Raw genomic sequence first — 17,872 nt, 5'->3', positions numbered from 1 at the left:
CTGTTGTTTCCGATCAACAAAAATGTTGTAATTAATGTTGTTGTATTGTACTGGAACTAATGACAACAAACTATAATTTCATGGATTCAATTAAGAAAAACAGTTCTAATAGGATTCTGATTGGGGTAACAAAATCCTACAAGACTTATCAAAAACCTATAGGATCCAATCAGATTACTTTTGATTTCCAATAGGAAAAAAAGTAGTCCAATAGGATTCCAATAGGATTCTGATAGAGGTGATACAAAATCCTATAGGATTGCGAGAATCATACAGGGGCCAATAGGATTACTTTTGATTCTCAATAGGAAAAAAGTAGTCCAATAGGATTCCAATAGGACACAAAATCCTATAAGATTGTGAGAATCCTATAGGATTATATTGGAAAAATCACTATTACTATAGGATTTTTTGACTAGGGCAAACTTTCCTGGCAAGACTGATAACCAACCTGGTAGCGGAACAGTCACAACCATACAAACAGGAAGACCTCGGTTTTATTACAGCACCACAGGGTGCTAGGACAACAGAGATACGTGGGTAGTGCCATAGAGACTGTTACTAGTTACATACTTCTATGGTGACTACTATTGTGTAACAACTAAAGATCTGTATAGTATATTGAAAATGTGTTAAGTGAAAATATGTATTCCGATTTCATTATCTTTTCATTTTCATTTTAAAAACAAATCAATGTGAAAACTGTTGTGGCACCAGGGTGAAATGCACCGCAAATGAAATGTATCATAACCAGGCTGCTTTATATTTCTCTGGGGTCTCCAGGGAAGATAAATACAAAGAAGTTTCATTTGATTTGTATTTAGGGCATTCTTTCTCCCAGTCATCTCTGTGTTGTAGCTATTCTAATAAAGCCCTGTGTTTCTCATATCCTCATTCTTTCACAGGATAATGTGGGATCATGTTCTCAGTTATTAATGCAACTCTGAGGGGTCAAAGATCATTGCATCCCCAGGCGTCCTGTTTGAACAGCCGTGTGTGATGTGGTGTGTGTGTGTGTAGGCATTCATGTTTGGGCCTGGGTGCTTCACACACCACTGACTCCTGTGATTGGGAGTTTATCACAGAACCCTAATTACCCAAACACCTAATTACCATAATCAGTTAGCCTGCCACTAACGTACTCATTTAATTAAATGTCAACACATTGTTCTGTAAACTATGAATAAAGGATTTCAGGGAGAATAAATAAATGGCTGGGTGTTGGTTGTTTGTGTTTTCTAGGTATTATTTGTCTGGGGTCGGTCAAAAATAATCCATGAGGCTTTTGAAGGTACGAGCCAAAGCTAACTTGAAACAAAGACAGAGGGATTTGACCTGAGGGTGAGGGAGAGAGAGGTGGAGAGGGAGGGAGACAGAGAGACAGAGAGAGAGAGCGAGAGAGAGCAACATAAAGATAGAGGGAGAGAAAGAGAGAGAGAGAAATAAAGAGAGATAGGGGAAAATGTGTCATACCAGCTGCGTGGAGCACAACACACAGCAGTCGGTATGACAACACTAAACACTGCACACAGCGGTCGGTATGACAATACTAAACACTACACACAGCAGTCGGTATGACAACACTAAACACTACACACAGCAGTCGGTATGACAACACTAAACACTGCACACAGCAGTCGGTATGACAACACTAAACACTACACACAGCGGTCGGTATGACAATACTAAACACTGCACACAGCGGTCGGTATGACAACACTAAACACTACACACAGCGGTCGGTATGTCAACACTAAACACTCCACACAGCGTTCGGTATGACAATACTAAACACTGCACACAGCAGTCGGTATGACAACACTAAACACTGCACACAGCGGTCGGTATGACAACACTAAACACTGCACACAGCGTTCGGTATGACAATACTAAACACTGCACACAGCGGTCGGTATGACAACACTAAACACTGCACACAGCGTTCGGTATGACAATACTAAACACTGCACACAGCAGTCGGTATGACAATACTAAACACTGCACACAGCGTTCGGTATGACAATACTAAACACTGCACACAGCGGTCGGTATGACAACACTAAACACAGCACCAGCGGTCGGTATGACAATACTAAACACTGCACACAGCTGTCGGTATGACAACACTAAACACTGCACACAGCGGTCGGTATGACAACACTAAACACTGCACACAGCATTCGGTATAACAATACTAAACACTGCACACAGCAGTCGGTATGACAACACTTAACACCGCACACATGGTATGTCAACATAAATAATCTGAACATGGAGTTGTTATAGATGGCCGGGTAGATCTGGTTAACTCTGGATAGGAATGCAAAGTGATAACTTATTCACACTGAAATGGCTTTCGAAAGCTACAGTTTGCCAGAGGAATGTTTTATGATAACACAATTGCATTATTTGCGCAAACATAGATGGGATAAGGATGAAATAGCTTGTTTGGGTTGAAATGTGAGGGCATGTCCACTTGTAGCAACAAGTAGGAAAGCTGACACTAATGTTAACTGAGGAGAGACACTTTATGCTGTCTATACTTTGTCTGCACTAACCATGTACAGTACCAGTGAAAAGGTTGGACACACCTACTCATTCAAGGGTTTTTCTTTATTTTTACTATTTTCTACATTGTAGAATAATAGTGAAGACATCAAAACGATGAAATAACACATATGGAATCATGTAGTAACCAAAAAAGTGTTAAACAAATCAAAATATATAGTATATTTTAGATTCTTCAATGTAGCCACCCTTTGCCTTGATTAAAGCTTTGAACACTCTTGGCATTCTCTCAACCAGCTTCACCTGGAATGCTTTTCCAACAGTCTTGAAGGAGTTCCCACATATGCTGAGCAATTGTTGGCTGCTTTTCCTTCACTCTGCGGTCCAACTCATCCTAAACCATCTCAATTGGGTTGAGGTCGGGTGATTGTGGAGGCCAGGTCATCTGATACAGCACTCCATCCCTCTCCTTCATGGTCAAATAGCCCTTACACAGCCTGGAGGGAAAACAAATGATAGTCCCACTAAGCGCAAACCAGATGGGATGGTGTATCGCTGCAGAATGCTGTGGTAGCCATGCTGGTTAAGTGTGCCTTGACTTCTTAATAAATCACCGACAGCGTCACCAGCAAAGCACCCCCACACCATCACACCTCCTCCTCCATGCTTCACGGTGCGAACCACACATGCGGAGATCATCCGTTCACCTACTCTGCGTCTCACAAAGACACAGCGGTTGGAAGCAAAACTCTCAAATTTGGTTGTATGCACTGTTGAAACTAAAGCCCTATTCACACGGGACTAGTATTACTATAGAACATCGGTTATGTAATTATTACCCCAGCATGTCCGTTTTTCCAGTTGATGATTCGGACGGGATTAGTTTTACCAAACTGCCCTGTATAAAAACAAAATGGACCTCTCTGACGGAAGCCTGGAGGCTCTTCACAGGGATGACGATTCTCAGGAGATAAGTATTATCAGAGGACCTGGGAGTTTGCCGAAAAACAGTAGGTTTTTAAGGCTGGGATATTAACCTGCCTGCCTAGTCAAAATTACTCACATGGCAGATTCGGACGGGACTAAAATTGCAGATGTGGGGATTTGTGCTCGTGCACATAATTACATTACCTGAGCTCCCTCAGTAAAACGTATCCTGTCCAAATAGGGCTTTAAACAACTCAAAAACCACATGGAATCTGTAAATATTGTTTACATCATTCATTAGAGGACAACCTTCTGAAGACAACCAGTTACATTTTGGAGTGATTCATTCTGATTAGGGGGTCACCAAAACGGAAAGAGAAGCGCAACACTTATTTGTCAATCACTCATATTGATATCACGTTGAAATCAATAGAATGAGAGGGGGTAGTCGAGTTGCACGTCCTGTTCAAACTAACCTTACTAAAAACAAAAAAATGGAGTCAATGGTTAGAGGACAACTTGTAGAAGACAGCCTGCTACATTTTGGATTGTTGCATTTTGTTTCAAGTCGCCCTAGTCAAAATATCCTAATGGATTAGTGATTTCTCCAATAGAATCGTATAGGATTCTCACAATCCTAAAGGATTTTGTGTCACCTCTATCAGAATCCTATTGGAGTCCTATTGGACTACTTTTTTCTTCCAGATTGGAAATCAAAAGCGATCTGATTGGCTCCTATAGGTTTTGTTTAGTTTTTTGTACGATTATTATAATACTTTTTTTAACCAATACAAAACATACACATACAAATGACAACATGCAGACACACACAAACATCCACAACATCACCCCTGCCCAGACCCTTTTAGATGTTTAATGTAATAAAACCGGTTAATGTAATAACTTGCTAGATAACGTAATAAAATGTTGAACGGTTAACATAAAAACTTTTTCCACTTAATGTAATACGTTATTACATTATCCGGTGGTTATTACATTATCAAGTGAGTATTACTTCCCTCAATTTGATGCATTGTGTGTGTGTGTGTGTGTGTGTGTGTGTCTGTGTGTGTGTGTGTGTGTGTGTGTGTGTGTGTGTGTGTGTGTGTGTGTGTGTGTGTGTGTGTGTGTGTGTGTGTGTGTGTGTGTGTGTGTGTGTGTGTGTGTGTGTGTGTGTGTGTGTGTGTGTGTGTGTGTGTGTGTGTGCGTGAGTGAGTGAGTGAGTGAGTGCTTGTGTGCATGCGTGTGTGCGTGCTTGCATATGTGACTGATTGACCCTCAAACATCCATAAACTGAACAGCAGTAATATGACTGTGCATGTGTATACATTTCAATGTGTGCTTGTGAGCCTGTGTTTGTGTATGAGTACATGTGCATAGGTTTGTGTGTGTGGAGGGTGGTATGTGCATTAAAATGAGAGAAATAATACATAATAACATTGATCTTGGTATGTTATTACATGATCGGTTTAAGTTATTCATAAAGAAAATTGTTACTCACCTGATAACGTAATAACTTATTCATGTTAAATTCCTCATTATTCATGTTCAAATCCTCAGAGACTATAACATCAACTTCCACTGCTTCGTTGATGATACCCAAGTATACAGTATATTAACACCAAACCGGACACCATCTCAGCCCTAGCTAAACTTGGCAGCTGCCTAGATGACATCAGGGTGCGGATGAAAAAGAACTTCCTCCAGCTGAAAAGCAGCAAGACTGAAGCTATGCTTTTTGGGACACCCAAGCAGGTCACCAGTGCTGGAAACATCTGCCTTACAATTGACAGTCATGCCGTCCATCTGTCCTCTGTCATCTTCAACCTGGGAGTCAAGTTTGATCCTTCTCTGTCCTTTGATGCCCATATAAAACATATCTGCAAAACATAATTTTTCCATCTGATAAAACATTGCCCAGCTCAAACCATCGCTCTCCCAGCCAGATGCCTACGGCAACGCTCTGTTATGGGGCCTTCCAGCCAAATCACCAGAGGCTACAACTTCTCCAGAATAGTGCTGCCAGTCCTGACCAGCACCAAGAAGTCAGCTGCCCACATCACCCGCATCCTTGCTGAACTCCACTGGCTACCAGTAAACTATAGCGTTGACTTTAAAATCCTCCTGCTAGTGTTTACAGCCTTGAATGGGTTGAGTCCCACCTACATCAGCGACCTCATTTCTATCAATGAGCCACCTCGCACTCTCCGCTCTAGAAACGAATGACTACTTTAAGTCCACAAGTGACATCTCCATACTATGGGGGACCGAGCTTTCTGCTCCCTTGCCCCTCACCTATGGAATTCTCTCCCTGACCATCTGAGAGCTGCTCCATCAATCGAAACTTTTAAAACGGGCCTTAAAACACATTTCTACAGACTTTCTATAGTCCTCCCTCTGGAAAGTCATTTTAGCACCTAGCCTACTATTGCTATTTCCTGCCTTGATTCTAAATGTATGATGTAATTTTGTTGTATTTTAAATTTTATTATCATTATTTTAATTTTTGCCTATGTAGAGCTTTGAGATAACGGTGTAATGAAAAGTGCTATACAAATGAAATGTATTATTATTTTATATTATTATGTGTGTTAAAAGTGTAACTTCTACTCAAGTTCTGCTGTTACCTCAGCTGTAGAATTGTGTCTGATCCCTGCACTGCTCTGGCCTCTGTGTGACTAACAGTCAGGTTGCACTTCTGCCTTTCAAATACTGAGAAAAATAGAAAGGACACACACACTCAAAACACACTTACACACACATACATACACACACACTCAAAACATATACAGTGGGGGAAAAAAGTATTTAGTCAGCCACCAATTGTGCAAGTTCTCCCACTTAAAAAGATGAGAGAGGCCTGTAATTTTCATCATAGGTACACGTCAACTATGACAGACAAAATGAGATTTTTTTTCTCCAAAAATCACATTGTAGGATTTTTAATGAATTTATTTGCAAATTATGGTGGAAAATAAGTATCTGGTCAATAACAAAAGTTTCTCAATACTTTGTTATATACCCTTTGTTGGCAATGACACAGGTCAAACGTTTTCTGTAAGTCTTCACAAGGTTTTCACACACTGTTGCTGGTATTTTGGCCCATTCCTCCATGCAGATCTCCTCTAGAGCAGTGATGTTTTGGGGCTGTCGCTGGGCAACATGGACTTTCAACTCCCTCCAAATATTTTCTATGGGGTTGAGATCTGGAGACTGGCTAGGCCACTCCAGGACCTTGAAATGCTTCTTACGAAGCCACTCCTTCGTTGCCCGGGCGGTGTGCTTGGGATCATTGTCATGCTGAAAGAACCAGCCACGTTTCATCTTCAATGCCCTTGCTGATGGAAGGAGGTTTTCACTCAAAATCTCACGATACATGGCCCCATTCATTCTTTCCTTTACACGGATCAGTCGTCCTGGTCCCTTTGCAGAAAAACAGCCCCAAAGCATGATGTTTCCACCCCCATGCTTCACAGTAGGTATGGTGTTCTTTGGATGCAACTCAGCATTCTTTGTCCTCCAAACACGACGAGTTGAGTTTTTACCAAAAAGTTCTATTTTGGTTTCATCTGACCGTATGACATTCTCCCAATCCTCTTCTGGATCATCCAAATGCACTCTAGCAAACTTCAGACGGGCCTGGACATGTACTGGCTTAAGCAGGGGGGACACGTCTGGCACTGCAGGATTTGAGTCCCTGGCGGCGTAGTGTGTTACTGATGGTAGGCTTTGTTACTTTGGTCCCAGCTCTCTGCAGGTCATTCACTAGGTCCCCCGTGTGGTTCTGGGATTTTTGCTCACCGTTCTTGTGATCATTTTGACCCCACGGGGTGAGATCTTGCGTGGAGCCCCAGATCGAGGGAGATTATCAGTGGACTTGTATGTCTTCCATTTCCTAATAATTGCTCCCACAGTTGATTTCTTCAAACCAAGCTGCTTACCTATTGCAGATTCAGTCTTCCCAGCCTGGTGCAGGTCTACAATTTTGTTTCTGGTGTCCTTTGACAGCTCTTTGGTCTTGGCCATAGTGGAGTTTGGAGTGTGACTGTTTGAGGTTGTGGACAGGTGTCTTTTATACTGATAACAAGTTCAAACAGGTGCCATTAATACAGGTAACGAGTGGAGGACAGAGGAGCCTCTTAAAGAAGTTGTTACAGGTCTGTGAGAGCCAGAAATCTTGCTTGTTTGTAGGTGACCAAATACTTATTTTCCACCATAATTTGCAAATAAATTCATTAAAAATCCTACAATGTGATTTTCTGGGATTCTTTTTCTCAATTTGTCTGTCATAGTTGACGTGTACCTATGATGAAAATTACAGGCCTCTCTCATCTTTTTAAGTGGGAGAACTTGCACAATTGGTGGCTGACTAAATACTTTTTTTCCCCACTGTACACACACACACACACAATCAAAACACACACAGAGATGCACACATATGGATGACTGTGCATGTGTGTACACACAAATGTACATTTCAATGTGTGCTTGTGAGTGTGTGTTTGCGTATGAGTACATGTGCATAGGTTTGTGTGTGTGCTTGCAATTGGTGGAGGGTGGTATGTGCATAAAAATTAGGGAAATAATATAAGGCTGAAGTCATCATGTGTAAACTGCTGACCTAGACACTTGCGTTCAATCAGAGCACAAACAAATATGCACAAATAAGCTAGTGAACGTTCTTGGCTGCTATTAACGTTAACTAGGTAACGTTAGCCAACATAAGACTATAACATTAGCTAATGCGTATGACCCGTTCATGCACCACAATATATCATACTTTCTTACACAAAACATAGCTAGCTAACGTAGCTAGCTAACGCATTGCTCATGTTTACTACCAAACTGGCTAGATAGGTAGCCAATGTTACCCCAATAAGACTGTACCACAACTCAATGTTGATAATATATCATAGCTACATTCTTCCACAAAACATAGCTAGCTAGCTAAATTGGTTCAAAGCAGGATCAAAGCCAACGCCAAACTTTGGGAAACTGTCACACTGCTAGCAAGCTACCTCACAATGCATGCAATGGGCATTGCAAAACTAACTAGGTAGGTTACTCCATAGACCAAGCTATGGTAAGACAATGTAGCCTTATAGAATCCCCCCAAAAATGTATTTTGTTTGGAAGTGATACCGTTATTCTGTGCTAAAATAGATAGCCATGTGCTTTTTTTTCTCCATGACTACAAATTATGACATTCTATTTTTAGCTGATATGGGAATGAACACACAAGCGAGCATATCAAACTGGAATATTGTAGGTTACACCTGCAAGTATAACAATATTTGCCAGGGCATATTTGTTTTATTATGAATCTGATTATTTCACATGGAGATGTGGGAAGCTAAAAAAGCTAGCTAGCTTGCTTTGTTTTTAGCCAGGCTGCCAGCTAGCTACTGGCTGACTACTACTAGCAAGGGAAGGCGACTCTTCCTTGTTTTCACAAAAGAAAAGACAAAAAGAAAATACTTTGGCATCGCCCCCTTGTGAATGGGAGTGGGACCGGCGAGGATATCATGTTAACAAAAGGTGTCCGCTATAGGCCCTTTTCACGTGACGTCAGACAACTTCCGTTCTGCCGCGATGCAGGTTATGTTTACATCCGGTGTCGCTTAGGAACGCTTAGCTAGTAGCACATCATTATGGAGTTCACCCAGTCCCTTTCACATCTGCCACCAATACGACTTAACGACGTAGAACGACTTGCTGACAAGTGGTCCCTTACTTCAAGATCGAAGCTTGATAAAGGCTACAAGTTCTTCGTTGAAGGTTACCTGTTTGATTATGAAGGTAGCGTGTTTATCTTTATTTAGCTTAAATTAGCCCTATGCTAGCGAAGGTTATGAGCTGACGAGTTTCTGTTTTGCAGCCTCTTTTTAATATTACTGCTGTTTGTATCGACCGTAAGATAAGAGTCAGTAATGTATTAATGGCTAATGCTGCGCCCTTTCTCCCAATCACTGTATTGAAACAGTCTCAAGTGTAGTTAACGGTGAGGTGACAGTGAGAGGGCGATGTTACAGGTCCATGAAGAAAAATGAGGAGGCTCATCGGCTTCAGGTTTCTCAGATAAACAGTTCTCTAACATTATGATAAGATAGGTTAAGATAGATAAGTTTTCTTTTGTTGTGTTTTGCTGCGGTTTGCAGATTTAATAAGAATGATTCCACAATGTTCCACTGTGGATCAGTTTGTTTCTCAGTCTGAGCTCTGATTTTGTATCATTAAACTTAATACACAACGAAATTCTAACAAACCGATGTGGGTTGTTGACGGCAATAAAGACTGGGAAAGATTCTGTGATAACTCAAAATGTTCAAATTTTCGATAAGTGTTGGCACTACTTGTCAAAGGTTTCAGAACAGCCAATTTTTCTTAATTAAAAAAAAGAAATTGGGTTTTGAAAATTGTGTACAGTAGTTTATAATGAAACGCAGAAAAAATGTTTTGTAAGTACAGCACTAATTGTTATGTCTCTATGAACAGGTTACACTAGACTCTGCAGAGGTTCCTGTGGTACTCAATCACATGTCATGTTCCTGCTCTGCTGGGAAAGCACTATGTAATCACATAGTAGCACTTCTTTTCAAAGTGCTCACTATGTTACCATGGGCTTTAAGACAGTGCCATTGCCTCTGTCATGCACCAGCGCACTGCAGACCTGGCACCGGCCTAGGACACAGGTCAGACATTATTTGTTACACTGATGCAGAACTTTGCAGTTTGTATTGACTTTTGACAATGTATTGTTCATCATTATTATATCACAGGGAATTGTACCAGAGGCCACCAATGATATGGCGGTGTGTAAACCAGCGGCTAAGAAAAAACAAGTGTCAGAGCTGGTGTGAAGTGCACACTGTACCGAGCCTATGATGGTGAGTCTGAATGAGCCCCCGCCTGTACTAGAGCACAAAGACTTTAGTGCATTTCTAAAATAATACAAACATAAAAGTGATTATTATTTGTTACTTTTTATATAGACTTTCAGTGGATATTTTTTTATTTGTATTAGAAGCATGTACGAGACTGGATGAGTGTGGTTGTCTTTTTTTAGTGAAAAAGATAAGGTGGCATTTAATGAAATCTAAACTTGACATATCTCACTTTCATGCCAGGGCCTATTCCGGATCCTCACGTCATGGCCAGTGCTGAGAAACTGAAAGACATCCGTCCACAACCAGGGATTTGCAAATTGCTGCACGGGCTTGAGGGCCTTAATTTGGTGGACTCTAAATTTGGCCCTGTGCCATTTGGGTCTGTGCTTTCTTACCAGTGCCCTCTAGAATTAAGTAGAGATATTATTAAACACCCTGGTGCCAGTGAGTTTCCTCAGTTGCCTATTGAAGGTTACAACTTTAAATTTCCCATTGATTTTGAGCCCAACTACATACAACAATGTCATTTGGACAGCCTGATTGTGTCAGAGGAGATGTCTGCTGCTATTGAAGCAGAAACAAGAATGCAGTCAGAATGCCAGCTGTGGAGCCAGGTACGCAAACCCCGACTGACAGCCAGCAGATTCCGTGAAATATGCCATGTTCGTGGGGGAGTTGTCTGCCAAGGCTTTGGCAACCCGCATTCTGAGAGGAACTCCTCAGACAGCTGCTATGAGAAGAGGGTTGGATCTGGAACCTGAGATACTGAGGCAATATTCTGATTTTTGTGATGTCTCTCTGAAACAATGCGGGTCATCATCCACCCTGATTCACCTCACCTTGCAGCCAGCCCGGATGCTAAAGTCTTCTGCCCAACAGAAGCACCACCATTTGGTCTTGCTGAGGTTAAGAGTTGCGATGTTGAAAATGTTACCCAAGTTAAACACCTGATCACAGTTAAAGGCCAGGCCTGCCTTAAGAAGAGCCACAAATACTACTATCAGGTTCAAGGCCAACTCGCCTTAAGCGGACTTCAGTGGTGTGACTTCATTACAGATACCCGCACTGACTTCACAGTTGAGAGAATCTTTAGGGATGAGGAGATTATCCACTCAATGCGACAGAAGCTTGATCATTTCTATTATAACATCTACATGGATGTCTTCTTAAGTTATAAAACATAAGGCAGAATTTTATGTGTAAATAGTGTTAAGGTAAATGTGGAAGGTGAACCTTTGACATTTTTTTCTTTAACTGCAAATTAACTTGTCATATACTGTATATCTCCTATGTACTGAAACACACATTTTGAAAAGGATTGTGATGTAAATGTCGACATGTTTTTCTTTAACTGCAAATGAACTTAATTGTGTTATATACTGTATATCTATGTATTGAAATACAAATTTTGAAAAGGATTGCGATGTTGTAAATGCTCTTACCAAAATCAAAAAGGATTGGAAGCAGTTGCTTGCAAACATATATTTAATAGTTCCATCAGTGCCATGACACATAAGCACATAACATGGTTAATAGTTGGATATTTTTACAATATATCACATTAGGTTCATTAATAGCTATGAAAAAGTTATTACCCTTAACAAAAACATACAGTATAACATTAGATCAATTAAATTACCAACAAAGTTAATTCATATTTACATTTTTTGTACATACAATACAGTAATATAAAAGTACTTCTATTTACAGCCCATCTAGCTTACTCAGGAAATATACAACTTCCAGTTGACAAAAACATCAGACTGGTTTGTCTCCTTTAATGTCAAGAGGTCCCTGATAGTTCGACATGAGGCAGCAGATGGCCCACAGCTGATTCACTGAACCCACTGTGGAAAGAGGAACAAGCCCATCCCAGATATGGTACTCCTTCACCCTCCGTATGGCCCTCTCGACTAAAATCCTCAGCCGGGCGATGGCCTGGGTCTTAAGAGTGTCCTCCCTGCTGAGCTGAGGAGATTTTTACGGGAAGATACGGGAATTTCTGTTTGTTGTTTGAACAAAATGGTACACTGCAATAGCATCTTCTCGAAGATTGTGCCATGCTTCGGTGTTGGATGGGATACTGTTGCGATACAGACACCGGGAGAAAAGAAACAGCTAAATTAACATTCAGCTTTGACCAGGAATCAATATTTATCTAGCTATCATGCACAACAGTATTTGAATAGGTGAGTTACTATACATTCATGAATAAACTAACTGCCTAACAAAGGGTTAGATAGCTAGCTAAGTAAACTTGTTACATTACAGCCAGGCAGCAATGTAACGCTACCTTTAACGTTATCGGTATCTGGTACTAAGTTGTTGTTAGCTAACGTTAGCCCACTTTTAAGTAACTAAGGCAGTGAACAATTATGAATTAACAATAACGTTAGCAAGTTACAAACCATTGCATATACGTAAACATTATTACTCTTAACTTTACTAATTTAACTTAAACGTACCTCAGAAGAGAAGTCTCAGGTTACGGGCGAACGGAAGTGAAGTTAACCTGCTACGCGGAAAGGCGGAAGTTAGATGACGTCATCGTGAAAAGGGCCTATTCCAAAAATCCCACTCCACCCACGTGCACGCACACACGTAGATCAATGGAGTGGAGCTTGTAGTAACCTTAAGCCTTTACTCTGCAGGTGGGACAGATTACGAGCTAGGCCTGTCTTTTAATGGCTGTGAGTAGTGTGTGTGTGTGTGTGTGTGTGTGTGTGTGTGTGTGTGTGTGTGTGTGTGTGTGTGTGTGTGTGTGTGTGTGTGTGTGTGTGTGTGTGTGTGTGTGTGTGTGTGTGTGTGTGTGTGTGTGTGTGTGTGTGTGTGTGTGTGATTGTTTCCAATCTGGCTTGGAGAGTACTGGGCACCCTAAGTGAGAGCGGAGACTGACCCATCTGATCAGTGGAATATCAATGCAGCTCAGGATAGGACGGCTGTGTGTACCCACTCACAACACACAACACTACCAGCCATTAATACCACAGGTGCAGAGAGAGAAGGAGAGAGAGAGAGAGAGAAAGATCGAGAGAGAGAGAGAGAGAGAAGGAGGGAGAGAGAGCACAAAGAGAGAGCGAGAGCAGAGAGGGACAAACTAGCATGCTGGACTCACATATGAAGCTTGTCTTGAGTTATATAGGTTTCTAGGGTATACTGAACTTTTTACATTCTTGGAGTGATTGATAGTCATGACATCATTACTTTTCACAAAATGCTCTCTATATATTTAATGGCCATGAAATCTTGTATTTATCTCTCTCCTCCCACTTTTAGAGTTATACAAATGTATAGGAGTTTTCAATTGGTAGCAGGTGTATGTTGTTCTGTGTTTATGTGTTACACAGTTTTCTCTTTGCCCTCATTCTTGTACTGCTGATGACATGGTATGTTCTTTTGGCTCCTAGCTCTTCTATTGTAGAGTAGATTCAATCTTGGATACTCTATACCAGGGGTATTCAACTCTTACCCTACGAGGTCCGGAGCCTTCTGGTTTTCTGTTCTACCTGATAATTAATTGGACCCACCCTAAATCAGTCCCTGATTAGAGGGGAACAATGAAAAAACTCAGTGGAACTGGCTTCAGGGTTGGGAGTTGAGTTTGAGGGCTCTGGTAAAGGAAGCAGTAAGTACAGTATTGACTGTCTCAATAAAGGAAAAGTGTTTTGTCTGGCAACATGACACCTATTATCTGGAGGTGATGGAAAAGGAACAAGATTACACCGCAGGGTCCTCACACACACACACACACACACACACAGAGAGAGATAGACACACTGTTGCGCATTAGCAGAGGCTGTATACAATGAGTGTGCTCTGAGTCAACAGGCTGTGCCTCCTCTTCTCATTAGCACGCTGACCCCTCTGTTTGGGACATTACAGGTGGTGCACAGTGAGGGGTGTCCTGTCCTGTAGTGGGGGAAGGGTAGGGTGGAACAGGGAAGTGAGAGGGGGTGCCATTAGTGACACAACACCTCAGCAAGGGAAGGGTGGTGGTGGTGCTTCTAGAGACAATCATGGTTCCTCCAACACGAGCTGATGTTTTAGGGAAATAATGTGAGGGTAGGCACAAACACACACACACCATCTCAATCCCTCCCAGTTCCATCATTCCACAGCTTCAGCCATGCAGGTTAGCCCAGGGCCAGGACCCAGCCCGGGGTTTAGGGGCTGGGTCAGTGGTGAATGATCCCCTGGGTGGAGGGGAACAAAGCTGGGGTTGTGCTGGCCTTGTTTTATGTGTTTACACTGTAAGCAGGATACTGTTGAGCAGCTGCTGCTTGTCCCAGGCTTGTGAAAGACATTCTCCCTCCACAGCCTAGCCTCTGTGGTCTGTGCGGATTAGGCTGATTTGTGTGTATGATGGAGAGAATGAGGGAATTGAGGAATGGAGGAATGACCACCACCTACAGGAATAATACACCGCACCTGTAAACCTCAATGAGCCTCTGATCACATTTCATTACATAGAGTTGGGAGTTACTTAGCCCAGGGGCTCTTCCTAGTGTTGGAATGTTGCAGATAGGATGTCATTGTCCATTCCACATAATGGAGAAGTCATGACTCGTCCTCTCTCTTCTCTTACAGCCTCAGGTGGTTGTGTCAGTGTATTACACAAGGCAGGTATGGCACAGTGTATCAGGGTTTTAGATTGTAGCGTCTCCTTCCTCCCTTCCTCACCCTCTCTCTTTCTTCTTTCTCTCTCTTTCAATTTCTTTTCAATTTGCTTGATTGCTATCGCTGTCTTTCTCTTCTTTCACTCTCTCTCTCTCTCTCTCTCGATCTCTCTCTCTCTCTCTCTCGGGCTGTTCTGGAATCTGTCACGAGACTACAGGCAGCTGTTGCTGTTCACCAGACACGCTGCTCTCTCTGAGAATGTGCTTCTGGCAGCACAGACACACACTGAGACAAAGTCAAGACTTCTTCATTACAGTAGTTGCCTGGTAGAGCAAAACAAACACCTAATCATCCATTCAACACTATGTAGAATCCATAGATGTATGCCAGCTGCAACATTCTTTTTGTAGAAATTATAATTGTATGCAACATAATTGGGTTTCATTTGTAACTCTATGAAGTCTTACTCTATAGTTTTTACCCATATTGATAACTAAATAAGCAGTATACAGATCAATTGTATTTTCTTTTCATAATTACACTATCCTATATAAAACAATGTAAACGTATTTTATAATGACATGTAGTTACACAGATATTATAATGTAGTGGACAGGTTTGTAGTTTTTTCCACTGTTATTGCTATGGTGCAGAGGGACCCCATATATTATACACAATGTTTAGTCTATTCTATTTTATATGATTTTTTCCTTGTTTGCTAATTGGAGACTATTCCTGCGGATTATCAGTAACACGCATAGGTCACGGTGTACGTCACCCCTCCTAAAAATATTTTTCCCATGCGCTTTTGTTTTTGAAACGATTGTGTGGAGAATCGCTTTGTTCTCCTAAACATATTCAACCCGGTGGAGAAAGTATTGGTGGAAAAGCAACAGGATACGCGCGTAGTAGCCTAATAACGGGTTTATTTGTCCGTCTGGCAACTTTCCACAACATTTACCAAAGTTTAAGAAACAGACTATCAGACTATATTGGTGTAAGATTTCCTTTGGTTAGTGCAGAGATGACAGACACCAACCAGACCAGAGGACTTTTTGTTGTCTAAATGTTTTTGCTGGGAGTGAACTAGAGGGGGGTACTCACTGCTGTTGGAGGGGGGAGCGTGGATAATTACAGACAAGGACGGCGCTTTGGGCGTTTCTCCTCCTTTGTTGTTAATGGAAGTATTTCTCAAAGTTCGCAACTGAATTTTTATTCGTATTGTTTTGGCTTTGTTATTTTCTTATACAGAGAAAATGTGTCGAATTAGGTGGCTCTTTTCGTGCGAATTCTCCCCCGCTGTAAGTTTTGGTTTATGCCAGCAGCGCACGGGTAACGAGCTGCGGAGAGCTCAACCAATGGACTTTTCAGATAAAATCCCTGCACTGTAACTACAGGCTTCAGTTGTGTTATCTGCGATTTATTCGTGTTATTGCAATATGTATTGAATGTATTCTATTCGCATAAAGGGAACATATTCAACTTGCCTCGGAGTTTTAGAGCACTTGTTGCACTTCCCAAGCATGTCTGGAGATATTTGGAGAGTGTTCACTCCTGCAGTATCTTTTGTGCCAAGGAATGCTGAATGATTTCAAGGCTGAGACGGGGACAACTTTCTCAAGAAGAGGTGTCCGTCAGTAGTCAGACAATTGCGTATGGTCACGGAATAAAACTTTGCGTCAAAGGCAATACTTCATAACCATAGACATTATGGAGGGCCACGGCGACCAGGCAGCCGCCTCGGTAAAACCCGAGGCGGACGGCGCGGTGTCTAACAGTTTCTCCCAACTTGAACCCGAGGCGGACGGCGCAGTGTCTGACAGTTTCTCCCAACTCTGGACAGACGTGATGGGGATGCTGGTAAGTTTGTGGGCCAGTTTGCTTTGGGGGAGGGGAGGCAGGAAGGTAACAACCAACTGAAAAGAAAAGCTTTTCAACTGTGTCCCTTATAGGGGGACCCTCATTGCTCATTTAGTGGTTGTGTATTGATACTTGTTAACATGTAAATCACGTCCCAAAACAAACAACGCAAGGGAAGCTGGTCTATTTCTCAAAGTTTACTTTCCATCCTCGGTGCCCAACATATGGGTTTGGCATTCGGGTCATTTACCTTCTTCAACTTGTTCACGAGGAGCTTTTCTGTATTTGAAGTGATCGGATTTCAAAGCAGCCTGGAATCCAGTGCAAATGGTATGTCGCGCTTGAGTTAAAAAATGAACTGTTTGTGTGCTATCATCCAAGTCTGGTGCACTTGAGCTGCGAAGTGGAACTGTGCTTGTCAGTTGTTTCAGGCAGTGGTAACAAGTAGCCTCCATTAAACTTCATTGCCGTGTTGTTACATTGTTACAACATTGTAACTGTTCATGTTGTTTTAGGAGAGTTGAGCTCCTGTGTGTTCTACGAGGGCCCCATGCCAAAACACTTGTAGTTGTGTTTTGTTACTGTGATGGAGTGTTACTTTGGGAAGGTTATGATGGAAAAAATTGTTGCAAATTGCATTGATTGAAATATTGTAAGTCCTGAAATGTGATGTTGTGTCAATGTGTGGCTACATTTTGTTCTCCCGGTCATTTTTTCCCAACCTTTAAGTTTAGCTTGTTAGTCCCTTATCAGTGCACACCTTCAAGCACGTTGAACAAAATTGGCACTGGTTTGACAACAATATCACTTTGATATCTAGCAATTGTAGTTGTAGCCAAGGCCTATGGGTCCCATGGGAAGCTTTGAATATTGTGTGCCAAAATGAAATCTTGCCAGTCCTCAATCCACATAGGCCTATACCAATCCACCTCTTCCCAAGGTGCATGGCAAATCTTGCAATTAAGAAATGGAAAAGGTTACACTGATCAACATAATCACCTTTGCCTCTTGTTCTTTGTTAGGGGCCAGGGTGACACGGCCATCTTGATTATACAGATGTGTGTGGGCCATCT

At 41.8% G+C, this 17,872-nt stretch overlaps 1 protein-coding gene across 5 annotated transcripts in view; it reads left to right on the top strand.

Moving 5' to 3' along the window:
- The window catches only part of LOC121548771 (SAM and SH3 domain-containing protein 1), a 312,171-nt gene that overhangs the window by 203,663 nt on the left and 90,636 nt on the right, over positions 1-17,872 (top strand). Inside the window, exon 1 of one of the 5 annotated variants that reach the window (XM_041860322.2) lies at positions 16,080-16,799. The exons of 3 other annotated variants lie outside the window; for them this stretch is intronic. In XM_041860322.2, the coding sequence (XP_041716256.2) occupies positions 16,650-16,799 (150 nt within the window). In that variant the 5' untranslated portion in view covers positions 16,080-16,649. Of the gene's footprint in view, positions 1-16,079; positions 16,800-17,073; positions 17,130-17,872 lie in introns of those variants that run through there. One more of the 5 variants, XM_045210193.1, reaches the window with a different exon arrangement.

The sequence above is a fragment of the Coregonus clupeaformis genome, chromosome 33, assembly GCF_020615455.1.
Source record: "Coregonus clupeaformis isolate EN_2021a chromosome 33, ASM2061545v1, whole genome shotgun sequence".
Classification (NCBI taxonomy): Eukaryota; Metazoa; Chordata; class Actinopteri; order Salmoniformes; family Salmonidae; genus Coregonus; species Coregonus clupeaformis.
This window is presented reverse-complemented; position numbering and strand designations above follow the sequence as displayed.